General features: G+C 33.9%; 1 protein-coding gene across 1 annotated transcript; it reads right to left on the bottom strand.

Moving 5' to 3' along the window:
* Window positions 1-217: 217 nt before the first annotated feature.
* Window positions 218-15,596, bottom strand: LOC129265230 (uncharacterized). The gene is made up of 6 exons (XM_054903242.2): window positions 15,550-15,596; window positions 13,429-13,571; window positions 10,469-10,537; window positions 7,008-7,176; window positions 6,243-6,455; window positions 218-5,923 (listed from the first exon to the last, which is right to left on the bottom strand). The coding sequence occupies exons 1-6, from the start codon at window positions 15,594-15,596 to the stop codon at window positions 5,650-5,652; spliced, it is 915 nt and encodes a 304-aa protein (XP_054759217.2). The 3' UTR covers window positions 218-5,649.
* Window positions 15,597-16,144: the final 548 nt, after the last annotated feature.

The raw sequence follows: 16,144 nt of genomic DNA, 5'->3' as shown, positions 1-16,144 counted from the left end.
TCTATTGTGATGAATAAATATGGGTCATACCTGATATGAAGTTTGTTATACATAAAATAGAAATCATCGTAAATCTCTATCATGATTAGTAAGAATAAATATATACCGAGATGTAGATCAACATTACATCATATAATAAGGAAAATCACTGGATAATAATGTAATATAATAACTTAAAATCCCTTCCTTCTTGATCAGTACTCCATCTTTTTAGAAAAAAAAATCTATGCACTTACAAAAAATATATGTATACCAAATAATATTCATGGATCTAAGAGGTACAACATACATTCTACAAACAAGTTTGATCGAACCGTCTCTTTAAATCATGTATGATAAATTACATAACCATCACATAGAAAATACTTTGAACAGTAATAATACATTATTCTTACCAGTTTTAATCAGTAGTCCTAGATAAAGATGAAAAATAAAATCTTGGTATAATACATTTTACATCCTAAACATAAAGTACTTCTTAAAAGCAAATCAAAACGCTCTGAACTAAAGTGATTTTCATCTTGGGACTGTGATTTTGTTTCATAAAATTAACAAATAATCAACATCTTAAAAAATAATAATAAGTCAAACCCCCCTGTGTACACATGCCTATAAACATGAAAATTCATTTCCTGGACATATTTTAGATAACTTCTGATGGTATCTTGTCAAAACTTAAGAGCAATGTTTGTTCACAAAAATGGTTTTATTATGACAATAATTATCAAACAATAAAATTGAAACTTGCTTTTCCTGATATAAAAGTTCTATATAATTTAATCACACTCACACACAAAACCAAATTGTGAAGAAAAGAAATTACCCAGAACACACGTGGATTGCAACATTCTTTTTCCATCGGCAATACTACATAATTTCAGAAAAGAAAAAAAAAGTAATAATTGTGGCAAGTTACTCATAATATAAATAAAAATTGAACACAACCCTGATTAAAGAACATAAAAGAATTGAATGCAGATTGTGACAAAATTGTCTCATAAATATATGATCCCACATATCTACTACCCCAATGAATATGATTTTTGAAACAATGGCATGAATTAAAAGCTTTGATTAGTTCAAAATTACAAAAATCGTCAATATCATCATGATATTTTCTTCAATCTCTTTATGATGGAAGGAATTCCAATAATAAATCTAGTGCAATCTCTGGTTCCAGACCGAGCTAGGCCTTTTAGGTGATGATGATGATAATGGGCAGTTCCAGATGTAAATAACATCTGAGTCATACAAGATTACATAATAATAAAATTTAATATGGGGAAGTTCTAAGATGAACTATTCCTTTAAAACATGATAAAAGATGTACAAATGACGATTAATGGTTTTGTATTCTCCTCAGGCTTTTATGGATTTGATTTCCAAATGAAATCATCAGGTACAGTTCCAAAGACAATAAAAAATACATAAAACTTATAATTACAACAAAAATAGAGATTGTAGAGCTAGTATTGATAATGATTCCCAAACTTTAAAAACTACCTACAAGGAGAAAACATTCTCTTCCAAAATAAAAAGGAAAACCCAAAAAATTGCCAACAATCACTATGATTTGTGCAAGATGAGTTTGATCTACTACTACCATTACTTTTAAAAAAATACACGTATGCAAGAACGTATTGAGTTAGTAAACATAATACTACTAATATTGCACGACGTGAGAGAGAGATAATTGAAAGCAATGAACGAATAATGTTGAATAATGAATGCACAAAAAGTAAAATGAAATTGCTACTGTACAATAACATAGTTTAAGCAAAAAATATAAGTCTAATTTAGTTATATTTTTTAAACTAATATTTTGGCAAATAAAATCACTTTCACTCTTCATTCCATTTTGATCATGTGGCATCACTGTTTGGCTAAAAAGACTCTCCCTTGAATAATTCTAATATGCAGACCGACTATAAAATGGTAAAAATATTATTTACCGATACAAAATAACAAAATTTAAGAATTTCATTTTTGTTTGAATTTCCCTTCAATTCCCCCCCCCCCCCCTCTGGTTACAGATTAACCTTACAGAAAAAAAGAAAATCAGATTAATATAATAAAATTGTTCACTTCTGATTTAAGATTTGTTCAATGTTGGCTAGTGCATTAAAATAACAGTGCCTCAATACATTCATAAATACCAATGACATAGAAGTAATTACATTTCATAATGTAACTTAAAAAATGTAAACTAATATGGAAGCACAGCGCAAATAAAAATGCTTAACAAAGCAACCTGGGTTTTTCCAAATAATTAAAATAATTAGATTTAGTTTCTTTTGATGAGATATATATATATCTCAATTTCAGCTCAGGGCTAAGATCTTTTCGGATTATTTGTTCATAATTTTGTTTAACTTTGCTTCATTTGTACAAAAGAAAACAAATTTCAGTTCTGAATACTGGCGGTAGGGAAGACTCTATGTACATATCAACAAACAGTACATGTACATTAGTAGCACGGTGAACATACTCGAACGATTCATAAATACAGTAATGTGTTCGCTGAAAATTGTAAAGCATAATAATGCCTAGTTTCGTTTATGCACCGTTTCAAAACCAAACTACGGATTCGTTCTATTATTAGCTAAACGTCGTAGAATATTCCAATATGATGGAAATGTAAAGACGATTAGTACATTATCGTTTCTCAATGATAATGTTGCCAATAAACTTTGAGTGTATACGACCATGATTATCAAAACAAGACCTGGGGAAAAAAATGTCACAAAATATGAAAAGGATTCAAAACTTTGGATTAATGTCATATAGTGAGCCACTACATAAGCTGATCATCCTTCCAGTTTTAGTACTGTCACAAAAATCTTGCAATTTTTTTTATTCATAAGGACATCCATGCTCTTATCTTACAATAACAACTGCAATAAAATCTTACAAAAAAAGAAATCACCCACTAAACGGCAAAGAATTTGTTTTACTGTAAATGTCAAATCAGCACTAAAATGTTCACCTGATGTTTATTAAACTGCTTGATATTCAAAACCCAGCACCATTTTTAATCTAGGAAAACCAAGAAATGCACCATTCCCATCAAGTATTACTCTTTAAAAAAAATGAAATAACAAAAAACACTACATTAATCCTACATTGGGAAGTATCTCACGACTAGCACCGCACGTGTTGGTTGTTCTAAAGCTCCACATTTCAGCAATTGTTCAAAAAAATTGGAAAACTTATATCTACTTGTTCACACTATTTGCACTTAAAATATTTTTCATCGAGCTGCATTTTATGTTGCATTGAAAATGATACTGATGACTACAACAAAACATATTTGTTCCCTTTTGGGGGCATGATGACAATTATCACCTATAATAACCATATCACATCAGTTGTATTTCCACAAGTAAATCATTTCTGATAAGATTACTAGCATGACATTTCTCTTTGGTTTCTGTACCGTTGTGGACCAAGACTCAACAGAAATTGAGACCTCCTGAAAAGAGATAAAATTTCATTTTGATCTAATTAAAATAGTGATAATATTGGCAATGATTTTCAGCACTACCATTTGTTTGTTACTTTCAAAAAGTAGTGTATCTCATAACATTAAAAGACCTGTTATTAATCAATCCAGCTGAGTTGTTTTCAAATGTGTTTAAATTAACATTGTTTTAAGAAAAATACATTCCTAACAGCAAATGCCTTATTAAGTATTTTAAAAAACACTCCTAATCACCTTAATCAATTCATATGAAATTAAATGTATGTAGAAACAAGAACTTGGCAAATTTAAGTCTTTCATTTATCTATTATCATCGAATAGTGTGCAGCATTTGCGGCATCTGACATATGACCTTTGACCTAACAAGAGCATCTAATGCATGACCATTAACCCTTCTCCTCCTACAGCTTTCTTTTTCCCCTTCAACAAAGTACTAAAATCTTTCAGACTTAACGACATAATTGTATATTTTTTACAACATATTTACACACAAATCCCTCATCTATGCTTTCAAAGCAAACGCTGGTATTTACAAGATGGAAGCACTTGTCCAATGCTCACAACTTTTTCGAACAAACTTATGTGAGAAATAAGAAATAAAAACAATGTATGTACTATTATTGAGATATGACTAAACTACCTACATCTACAGTCTATATATGAAGTCCTTTCTACGGCAAATGTTTCTATGTATATACACCTTGCTCAAAACCATGAACTTTGCAGCAGAAAAAAAATATATATCCAACCTTTCATATACCATGTAACAATTAGCTTTCTGAAACTTAAGCTGTTGATTTATATTAAACTTAAGAAAATGGAACTGATTGATGTCTTTCAAATTTAATGAAAGTATGTTTTCTCTTATTAAACCATGAACAGTTTGTTATAAGTTGTCAAGAGGGAGACAAAAATCCTTTATTGAAGTTTCTCTTCCTTGTTGGAATACCAAATAAAAAAAAGTAAATTCAGTTTTCACTTAAAGTGTATATTACGAATTTGCTTGATAAACTAGTTATCTATTAGCATTCTTGTAATAATTTGTCTTGAAATTTTTATGCAGGGGCTAAACTAATCAAAGTGTAACAAAATGGCATAGCATTCTTCTTCAACTACATCTTTAAAAAAAATTACCTCAGTGGGAATTTGTAAATACCTCTTTTTCTCCAACTTTCTTCCTATCTTTTAGGAATATCTAAGAAAGAGAATTTGTCATTATAACAGCAAGCTCAATCTTGTCTCTGGAGGATTTCATAAAACAAATAGTCAATTTAACTAATGTTTATAAGCTACAGAAATACTTGCTTTACATTGGCTCAGAGCAAATTTGTTAGTGAAATTCACTGACAAGAGGCTTCTCATGAAACCCACCTTTTCATCCTCTATACGCAATGGGCACAAAAAATGGTTTCATTTGCAAACAAAAATGAAAGTAAACTATACAACTTGATTGCACATAAAAAGCTCTTTCAACGTGCTCTACAGTCTCAGGTAAAAATTTCTCATTTGAGATGTGTTATTCTTTGTTCTTGAGTTGTACCGAAAACAATCTTTTTCAAAATTCATCACAACAAAGTACAAGGAAAATCAAACCCATCTGCTTCCTTCCAATGGTATTTATCTTTTTTTTGCCAGAAAGCCGCACACCACTGATGAATTTTTCCACAACAACAAAAAACGGTTCACGCCTTCCTATGAATGTCTCTCCACCGCTTAAATACCAAGCATTGTAATAAAAATATTATGCTTTTACATAGCACTTTAACACTGACACAATGTCTCTTAAGCGCTTTACATATTTATTATTATCCCGATCATCAGATTCTGACTTGCCTGCACACAAAGTATGCACTTCCTCCACTCCCTGGGGAGCATTCCAACAAGAGTTTCCTACACACCTACAGACAAAATACAAATCCTTAGAAGATATTCCAAACATCTCGGATCTGCAACTTCTTCATTCGCTGAACAGGTGATAGCTCTCCATGTATACACAAAAGAATTAAGAAGAGTCATCATGTTGGCCTTGGAAATTACCAATACCAATCGCTTAAAAAGTTTTTCTCCCGACATTCTCCACTCAACATAATCACTATGTTATTGTTCATCTTTGTCATAGTCGTTTGATTGTCTTGATAACATCGCATCAAAGTGCAATTCAGGCTTCACTACCTTGAGGATTCCAGGACTTCTTCCGTCACCATGGCATCTGGACCTGGACTAGCCTCTGGACCTGGACTTGCTTCTGCGCTGGGACTAGCTGCTTCCTTGGCGGGCATCGGCTCTGCACCGATACCAGACAGGATCAGGAGGGCATCCGCGAGTTTCTTGTCCTCTTCTGTCATCCGGGGAGGACGCTTCTTGAGTGGCAATGGGGCTCCTTTTTCGTCAACTCGTTTGCCTTCCTCAAGATGGAAGTGGACACCACTATCGCCAAGCCTCCTGAAATGAGAATGAAAGCAATTGCTTTAAAATGATGAAATCCATTATCTCCCCAAAATGCTTAATAGATGGATCTCCTGCAAACTGGAGATTTAACTTATTGTCAGATTGGATATGCATTAGTAATGTTTTCCATACACAATAATTCATTTTGAAAATCAAAGGATTTTATTACACCATTGTTTGTAATAGAGTCTGTTCCCTTGCCTACCCCCCATACCCCTTTTAGACATTTTTTTTCTTGTGGATGCTGTCCACTCTTCAATGGAAGTGACCCCGGGCAGAATCATCATCAAAAGTGCTCAGGAGATTACTTTACCTCGATTCCTGCTCCATGTCTGATTCTTCCTCAAAGCTCTCGTCGCTGAAATCGCTCATCTCGACATCACCGGGATCCGAGGAGTAGCCATGATCGGCCTGTATCTTGATGGACGAACTCAGGCTGTAGGTGTGGTCCATACCGTCTGGTGAAGGGGTACACTTGGCCTTCAGCATCTCTCGGTTCTCTGGTGTCACTGCCGCTCTACTCATTCTGTGGTCAAAAGTCAAATGATTTATATTATCAAATTCTAGTTAATTTCATCTATATATCAAACAAATTTGTCTCATGAAATAATGATAAATTACAACTGATAACACTGATTTTCATCCAATTTTTTTTCTCAAGTTATATACTTATTTTTTTAGAATGGTTTAATATCCTTTTGATAAATGAGAATACTGCATTTATGTTTCAAAACAACAAATAAAACAATAACTAACATCAACCAATTTTTGCTAAACCCTTTGCACTTAATTTCTGTCAATGAAATACAAGCTTTTTCTATTCACTCCAACAGAATTCCTTTTCACTTCTTTACCACTTTTCAATATGATGAACAGAAATTGAGGCTGTTGTTTAAAGAAGGGGACAAGCTAGCTTTGATTTTTGTGATACCAAAGTGTGGAACAGTTTACCAGTCTATTTCTGGTCTTGTACATCAATGGAATATTTTTTTTCAAATATATAAAACAGACTGTATTAAAGAGCTGTATACGTAAAGCACATACAGCAGTTTTCATTGCTTTAAGAATTGTTTCATACCCATTGTCTCCGAGCTCGTTGAGTGCCGTCTCTGCGAGGTCGTTAAGTGTAGGTCTCCAGTGAGGCTGCTCTGGTCTGGCTTGCATCGGAGCTAGTCCGCCCATGATAAAGAGGTTCTGATTTGCCATCGGTCCTCCCCCTGGATAGGACTCCCTCTTTAGTCTGTCATCTGCAAGGGGAAGTTATGTAAATCAAATATTATTTAACTTGTATTTAGCTTATATTTAACTAGTTTAAATCATTGCAATGTTACCTCCAGGTAATTCAGCCTGTGGGCTGCTAGGTGTGGTTTATTTAAATAACTTTTTATACAAAGCTTAGCAATGATCGTTGAACATTTTTCTACGATTGATTCCATTGACTACAATGTACAAACCAATTGTAAAAATCAAGCGTATGATCAATCGCTAACCTTTGTTTTACGGGACCCAGCAGGATTAGCACTACCTTAACATTTAGTGGGAGATTTAAAGTTGAATGTGTATGCTTTTGATATCATGCACACCAATACACCAATAATATTTCTAAAGGTGTCACCAAATTTGAAATATGGATTCTTGCAATATAGGGACTTAAAAGTGAAATATACATGAAACATATTCATTAGTTCATGTTTCCAGACACCAAAGTAACCATCTTGTATCTTGCACAATTTTCTTCAAAAGAGGTCCAATGCTATATTTCGCAACTAATTATCCAACTCAATGGTTGTGCGAAAAGTAATTTCATATAAAATTAGATATTCCAAAATTTGAAAGTGAAGTTCTTTTTATTATAAATACATTTTAACATTAACATACACCCGTTATTTTGATTTCACTTAATTTGCTTTGACCAAATTATCTCATTATAGGCGCTATAACACTGAATTAGTGTATCATCATTATACATGTTCATGCAATGAACAAAGTGCCAGTCCAACAGCCATAGATGCACTACAGCATAAGTTATCCAGCTTGTGGGAGAACAATTCACCGCATGCGTTACGTGTAATTCTGTATGCAGCTCGCAGAGCAAGACATATGGTTTTCAGATCAGCTAGTTCTGTGCCAGAACTAATTACCCCCTACACTTACACTGCAACACAGTTTGATGATATTTTTGTCCCCTATCACTCTATAAGATTTAATTACATGTAAGCAGGATGGATATCTGCTGGTCCCATGCACAAACATATATTGCATTTCAAGAGCTTGTCTGGGGATCTAGTTGCAATAGCCTGCATCCAAGGCTTGACTGGTATTTCATTTTGGTTACAGTTACCATTTTAATATGAAATGTCTCTCTTTAACAACAAAACCCTAACACATTAAATAATAATAAAAAAGGGATGTAATACTATAATAGGCAATGAAGATTCTTGCAAATTTGTTTCTTTATATGGAATGTTTGAAGAGAATTAGAATTTTTGATCACTGGATGTTTAAGCTCCATGATGTGCAAACATTTGATAACAGTCACATCAGATAGCAGCAGAGAACAAATATTACTAGAAGCAATTTATGAATGAGAACATTGAATAATACTCAGTCAAAATCGTCTTGGATAATTTCCGTCTCATCATTTTATCATAATCCATTTTAGAAGTAAAATATGATTAAATGCGTTAGAGTTGACAGAATGGGGAAATGTTTCTCTAGAGACAACTCTCAGGAAATCCATCATGGCGCATACAATCACAAGAATTGACATAAAATGGATGCTCGAAACTAAAACCATGGAAACTGCTGGGGTAAAAAGTTGCGCCAAAAAGTCTGACACTACCGACTTTTGTTGATTCTGCCTCATCATGGACAAAATAATAATAAACATGGCCTGCCAACCAAACTAGCAAAGTTATTCGTTTAGAAACTATTCTCGGTTTATTCTTCACCACCATAAATTTTGTCATTTATTGAAATACAAAGTCAGAAGCAGTCAGAATTAGATTCAGTTTCAGTTCGTGTCATTCAGGTATTCTTTGAACATCAGAGGGTGGAGATATTCTCCATGTGCTCAAATTGACATTGTTTTATGCTATATTTGCCATTGTAAACTGAGGAACCTATATTGATCATGGGAATACTTGAGCGCTCTATTTTGATTGAAACTATCAGATCACATAACACACCTCATAAACCTTGGGGGAGTTATTACCTTCCTCGTGGTACTCTATACATGACTACAGAGAAGAAACATATATCTACTACACCCAATTGTTGGAATCATGGTGGGGTGGTGGGGAGAGATCCAACATTGCTACATTTAATCACATAACATGTAACATTTATTATACTTTCAAATGTATGGGGTAGGCCTACACCAAATCATGGAGGGGGATCCAACATTGCCACATTTAATCACATAACATGTATCATTTATTATACTTTCAAAGAATAACATTCTCCCTGAAATTTGAAAAATTGACAATGTTTTTCCCTGAAAGTTAAGTTTTGAAAAGAAAATCCTTCATGATCCCATTCTGATACCCTGCCTTTGTTGTAATAATAGTGCAATTGAACCTTTGACATGGGAGTGTCATTGGGGTATGCTTTGTGAAAGCTTACCTTCATTGTACCTGATATGAACGGATTGGGGAAAATATGTAGATGTTACAGTTAGTATCAAATCTAGTGGATTCCGATCCCCATGAATAAAACACCAACATATACGTTGGTGGATCTAAGCAGAGATCCTAAGGTGGTGCCCTCCCCATATTTTGAAAATCATCCATTGCACATAAATAAAAAATAAAATCCAATGTAAAAAAAAAATCATCTATAAATAAAACATACTCAGGTGGGCAGGGCACAAGTGATTCCCCCATATTTTCATGATTTTTTATTTCATATCTTTTGCATATGTTAATATATCAAAATCTAAGGAAATTGTTGTCTCCCCCCATACCATTTCAGAATGTGCATCCCCTATATTTCACAATCCTGGATCTCTCACTGCCATACATTTCACGCTGGCTTACTTACCTTCAGCGTATTTCAACAATTTCCCAACAAAACCACAGAGCCTCGTCCCAGAAAAATTCAATTATGGAAATGTCCTTCACACATTTAACAGTTATATTTTCTAAAGCCGTTGTATATATCAAATAATATCATTTGAATGATCTACCATTTCCTTAATTTGGAATTTGATGGAATTTCATTTTAAAATTACCAGAGTTCATTCACCTTGGTTAAATGGTTGCCAATTTGGCAATTTTTATGTGTTTTGCTGGTGAGACTGTAGGATCATCATAGCTCACAACAAACCAGATATCAATCAAGGCCACCCTATAATAAAAGATTAGTGTGGACATTGTTTGGGTGCAGATTTCTTCCTGGGAAATACTAAAAATCTGGTCAAGATTACTTCTCTGAAGCAAAAAGTATCGGTTCATCTGCATTGGTACACACCTACAACTTATTTTGATGCATGGATATGATCTTGAACAAAATATTAATATAATAGCAATGTTTTCTTACGTTCAGCAAGTCTCCTGTCTGGAGGAGTTCTGAACATCATCATGGTAGCTGCAGCATCAACCTCAGATTCTACATAAAAAAAGGGGAAAAAAACATGGATAAAACAAATGGAACCTGTAAGAATTGGCCTCTATATGCCTACACATTTCACAAACAGAATACCAAATAATGAATTTTTATTCATCTGTGTGTTTTTGTAACTTTTCATTTCACAATCCAAAATAGAAGCTAATTTATTAAAGGCGACTGATATTTGTCTAATTAATGATAAACCTGGATGACTAAACTAGTATCTAATTACATCTCTCTATATGAATCATGATTGAATGTGTAAGGACATGTGCAAAATTAGGAAATATGTTGGGATTTGCAAGAAATTTTTCGATACAATGCAGAATTACTGCATACACTCCTGGGCCTCTAACCTAAAACTTAGCGATTGCTTGTGGAGCCCATTACTACCACTGATAGCACTAATTGTTGTACATGATCAATCATAAAACTAATCCCTAAGATCAATCAATAAGCTTAATGTTACAGGGTCAATGTTAAATAGACGCCTAGGTGAAGTTTACACACAGGGTCATCAAACACTCTTTAGCTGTACAAACTTTGCCATATGAATGACAGAAAGGAAACCACATGCTAATCTACGAGGAGGCTCCTTGGCAAAGCAAAGAAGCAAATAGATAAGCCATTATCAACCAGTTATCATCATCTACATCTTGATGTGTTTCTGTATCAACAGAAATACTTCCACCGCAAAGCAAAGATTGGACGAGGGCACTCCGCGGGGGTGCCAAGCGTTTGCACTTGGCAATACGCAGTAAATGACGGCACACACTTGCCAACGTGCCGTGAATATCTGCTCAAACAGCGCAAATTAACCAGCTCCCGCATGCGGCTTTAATGATTAACACCAGAAGCTTTGGTTGCAATTATGTGCATCAGAGCAAACATTAATCCAATCACAATTTTTAGGGAATGGGAGGATAAAAGCCAGTAGTTTGAGTGTCCAGACTCTAAAATTCATCACTACATTTGCACCCCATTGATTGATTTGATTTGATTTGATTCGGAATTATATTCCACATTCACAAAAATAAAATCGTGAGAAAAATAACTGGATTGATCTACTGAAAAGGTTAGCTTGTGTGATGTAGATCCCCTCTTGATTGAAATTTAAATGACATATACCAATACAATTGACATAATCAAAACTTCCACAGTATAGTCCTTTGAATATTTATTAGTATCAATATTTATATTTCAAAGTCAGTTCCGTAAGCAAATCCTTTGAGGAAACCATTTTACAACAATGAAATATATCAAAAGTGAAAATAAGATGAAGAATTAATATGTTCAAAACGGGGATACAAGTTATTGAAACCTTTCATATGATGCTTGCATAAAACCTCAATCCCAAAGACTAATGTGGTTAAATAAAGGTGTGATTACTGGGTAAAATTTTCACCGATCAAGGAACTGGGGCTGTAGCGGGCCACGTTTCAAGCTCGAGATAGAGACATCTGCCCTCTGGGGGTAATCGCGCATGCCAGATTTTCATGCGGACCAGGCAGCTCATGAGGGAATCTGAGATTCTCTCACTCAGACAACCAACCAAGCAAGCAAGCACGCGGAGCAGGGCATTAAGCTTTGAAATAAGAAAACACCAAGAAATTCGACAATTTGCATTCACAGATCTCAAATATATATAAAAAGCTACTAATGCAGCATTGCCCCCCCCCAAAAAAAAAAAAGACAAAAAAAAAAGAGAAGAATAAAGATAACATTAGGACTAATTTCAAATCAATTGCATCAGATGGTAACAGATATGGCTGGATTAAAAGGCATAAATATGATTTATATTTATTATATTTTGTTTAATACTATATATTTAGTTTGATGTCTAAAGCAAGATACTGATGTGACTTTGTACATATTCTGAAAATTCACACATAATTTGTGAACTGCTACCACGAGACTTGATGATAAAAATTTTTGTTCTTTTGTCTTGAAAACATGATAAATGCATTTAACAATATTTATTTTGTATTGTTTGCTTTGTATCCTGTTATCAAATAGCCAACACAGGTTGTAATTGTTAGCTCTCTACTCTCTTAAAATAAACTTTATTTTTTGGGAAAAAAATGAACTGAAGAGCTTAGGGCCCCGGTCATCAATCACCAACAACGCAGAACAAGTCTATGCCACATGTCATCATGTTTACCCAACAAGCTCACTTCCCTATATGATTCCAGTAATAAATGGTAATTGCCATGGTGATAAAATAGCCTCCAAACAGTACGTGGTCAAGTACCAACATTCATAGAAGCAATAAAAATTTTGATTTTTAAAATGATCTGAATATATTGGGGCATTAAGAGGCAAAAAAAAAAATTTGCACAAAATCTAACCGCTGCCTAAATTATGATCTTCATATGATCTGAATGGTATTGAACATATTGATTATCTGGATAGTACTAATAGTATTAAGCATTAGTTTAATACTATTTACGTCCTAAAAAAAAACTCTGTGTAAATTCTAACATTGGTTTCTGCTCTTAATTAGGAATAATCAACAATTTAATGATGGGGCATGACATTGTTAAAAATTTCCATTTATATCTCCATTACCTGGGTCCCGTAACACAAAGGTTTGCGATTAATCGTACGCTTTATTTTTACGATTGATTGTACATTGTAGTCAATGCGATCGATCATAGAAAAATGTTCTACGATCATTGCTAAGCTTTGTGTTACGGGCCCCTGGTGGGTGTTTCATAAAGCTGTCGATAAGATATGAATAACTTTATGCCCGACTGGTGACCAATGACTAACAACCACCTAAAGACATGTTAAAGTTGTTTGTAAAGTTGTTCACGAAGTTGTGCATAACTTTACAAATCGCTTTATATTACCCATCTGATACCGGTATCTATAATGTGATTTGGGCTTACCAAGATCGAGACCATTTTGATGGGACTGGTTATGAGTCAGTTGGCTGTTGAGAAGTCTCTCTACCAATGCTATGTGAGCTGTAGAGGAAATCAAGAAACAAGGAAAAAATACAAAATAAAAAGCTGTTGTTTTACTATCTAATCTACAGGCATATAAATATGAAGGACAACAAATATATCAGTAAATGCATACACGTATATACTAAACAAAAAAGAACCCCCCCCCAAAAAAAAATAATAATAATAATGGCTGATTGGCCATGTAAACTTCCAGCCCTAATTATTGTTGTAAATTATCATGAGGATATATAAAAGGTTACCAAAAAAAACAACATATTAACGAATTCAAGAATTGAAGAGAGGAAAAAAAAACTATGAATGTTATCAAAAATAAATTTAACAATATGATACAAAGAATTATATAATATGAAACTGGTAAAATCTTATTATTTCAAGCTTGTATCCTTATCTGCTATTTGTTACCTTCAATATTTCATGATATTACTTAACTTGATTTTAAATCATGTCAAAAGGTGTTTTTCTACAAAAAACAGGAAACAACATTTTCAATCTTCACTGCTTGACAGTTATTTTCAGAATTATTTATCAACCATGCATGGACCCATCAATAACCTAAATCTTTATTGAAGGTCCTTCAAATAAAATCACAAATAAAGATCTTCGGAAAGAAAGGACTTTGCATGAAAACAAAGAGTTCTTTTGAAATGGCATGGTCCTGTTTTTAGGTTGAACCATAGTTGGCTTTAATGCAAGCAGCAGCCGCTCCCAAACTGTAAATAACATGAATTACTATAACAGATCATGTGATAACGATTCCTGTCTTCAATCTGTATTGGTTGCTATGGTAATAGCTAACCACTGCCATGGCAACTGGCATGTGGCTTTGCTATTTTTGAGGGGAGAAATGATGAAGGACAAAAAACAATTCTGACCTCTGCATGATTATTCAATTATAGCAGGCCACATGATACCAAGGATGCGAAAATCATTACCGGAGCTGAATAAAATCATTCAATTGGCAAAAGCGGATATCTCATCTGATATTTCTCCTCTTTTTTTTAAATAATCACACACAATAGAAATAGAGTTAACCACATTTTGCATAAAGTCCTTGTTTCTAAATAGTAAGTTTCAACCCTAAAATTAATCAACATCCTTTTTTCTCACAATACGTACACACACAAAGAGAAGCTGAGAAATATCCTCAAAATACAGTGTGTACCTTTTTATCTTCATGATTTCAGGAGAAGGCCTATTCCCTACTTTGCAAAGATTGATATGTGATAATTAGAAATCAAAACTAATGATATTTTTGTTTAAATGATTGGTATGACATGGAGGATATTGAAAAGGATATCCTGTCCATTGGTATACAAATATAAAGCCACAGCGATATCAATTTCAAGGAGAATTTATTTTAAGTTTATGGACATAATGTAGGCTTACATGAATCCTCTTTCCTTATTATTCTTTCAATGTGCACAGATGATAATAAATGACATATTCATGTTGAAAATGGAAGCAAGCAAAAGTAAAAGTACAAAAAGAGAACAACAGAGGTTGGTGCAATAGCAATTGAATGAAATCTGTTTTTTAATTAATGAATCATAATGCCCTCTAGCCGCTCATATACAAATAAGAACCACTGTTCAAACTCATGATATATACAGGATAAAGGAATTGAAGAACAATTTATTGGAAGTAACAGTGGTCAATTCATAGCTAATTCACAGATTATATCTCATTCTTAACCTATATACACCTTGCCATAAATATTTCACAAATGTGACTCATTTCGGCAGGAAAAGAACAAAAAGAAGTGGGCAAGCTCAAGACAGAGAAGGTTATCTGTGGAAGTAATCTAACCCCTCAATTAAAAAAAGAAGAAGCCAAAAAATGCCAACGCAAATTGGATGAGGGCATTCTGAGAAGATAGGCAATCAGCAAGTGTTAATTCGGGTGCGTCACTTGGGCCCTTATGTTTCATGCAGAAGGTCTGTAATAAGGTTGGCTTCGTCCCGCCGAGTCCTAGCGAGACCAACGCTGACAGGCGTAAACTCATTAATGTTGTTAACAGGCCGATCTGATGTACACACTTACAGCTGAGAAAGAGGCCCTACTTTATCCTGCCATGTTGCAAGCGACATCGTGAAGCGGTCCTAACCGCATTGTAATTAAACGAGCTGAGCAGACCCTATTGTCTCAAGAATCTCTATACCATCAACAACACAGACAGGTGAAAATAAAACTCCACTACCTTTAGGGCCTACCTACATCATAACAAACTTTAAATCTTACAGTTTACAGTTTTCTTTTAAACAATCTTTCAATATTTTATTTCTTACAGGTTTGCCAAGAGTGTGAATTTAGTATTTCCTTTTAGTTTGAAAGAATGTTATCATGCTTTTTGAGTGAATTAGGTATTACATTTAGATGTTTATTGTCTAGAGTTTAGGTTGGAATTCGCGATGTCCTCTCATCTATGGGCGATTCCGTGCTAGAAAAATCAGCCATTTTCACAACATTTTTCAACCTACTGTCCAAACAAACAAGGAACTTCAATGTATTTTGTGGTAATAATAAAGTACTACTGGGTAGTCATGTAAGAAAATGACAACCAACAAAATTATGTTGTCCATGGGTGAATTAGAGGTGAAAATGTTGTGTGTCGTACGGGACATTTCTGAGTCCCGTA

This window comes from Lytechinus pictus, chromosome 7, assembly GCF_037042905.1.
Source record: "Lytechinus pictus isolate F3 Inbred chromosome 7, Lp3.0, whole genome shotgun sequence".
Lineage (NCBI taxonomy): Eukaryota > Metazoa > Echinodermata > Echinoidea > Temnopleuroida > Toxopneustidae > Lytechinus > Lytechinus pictus.
The sequence above is the reverse complement of the archived record's forward strand: the minus strand, read 5'-3'. Positions and strand labels throughout refer to the sequence as shown.

Excerpts from the sequence above, each read along its gene's own strand:
- LOC129265230 (XM_054903242.2), bottom strand. The coding sequence starts at position 15,596 with ATGTCGCTTGCAACATGGCAGGATAAAGTAGGGCCTCTTTCTCAGCT. Across the intron at positions 10,538-13,428 it reads TCAAAATGGTCTCGATCTTG|AATCTGAGGTTGATGCTGCA; the intron begins GTAAGCCCAAAT and ends TTTTTTATGTAG. Across the intron at positions 6,456-7,007 it reads AACGAGCTCGGAGACAATGG|AATGAGTAGAGCGGCAGTGA; the intron begins GTATGAAACAAT and ends TTTTGACCACAG.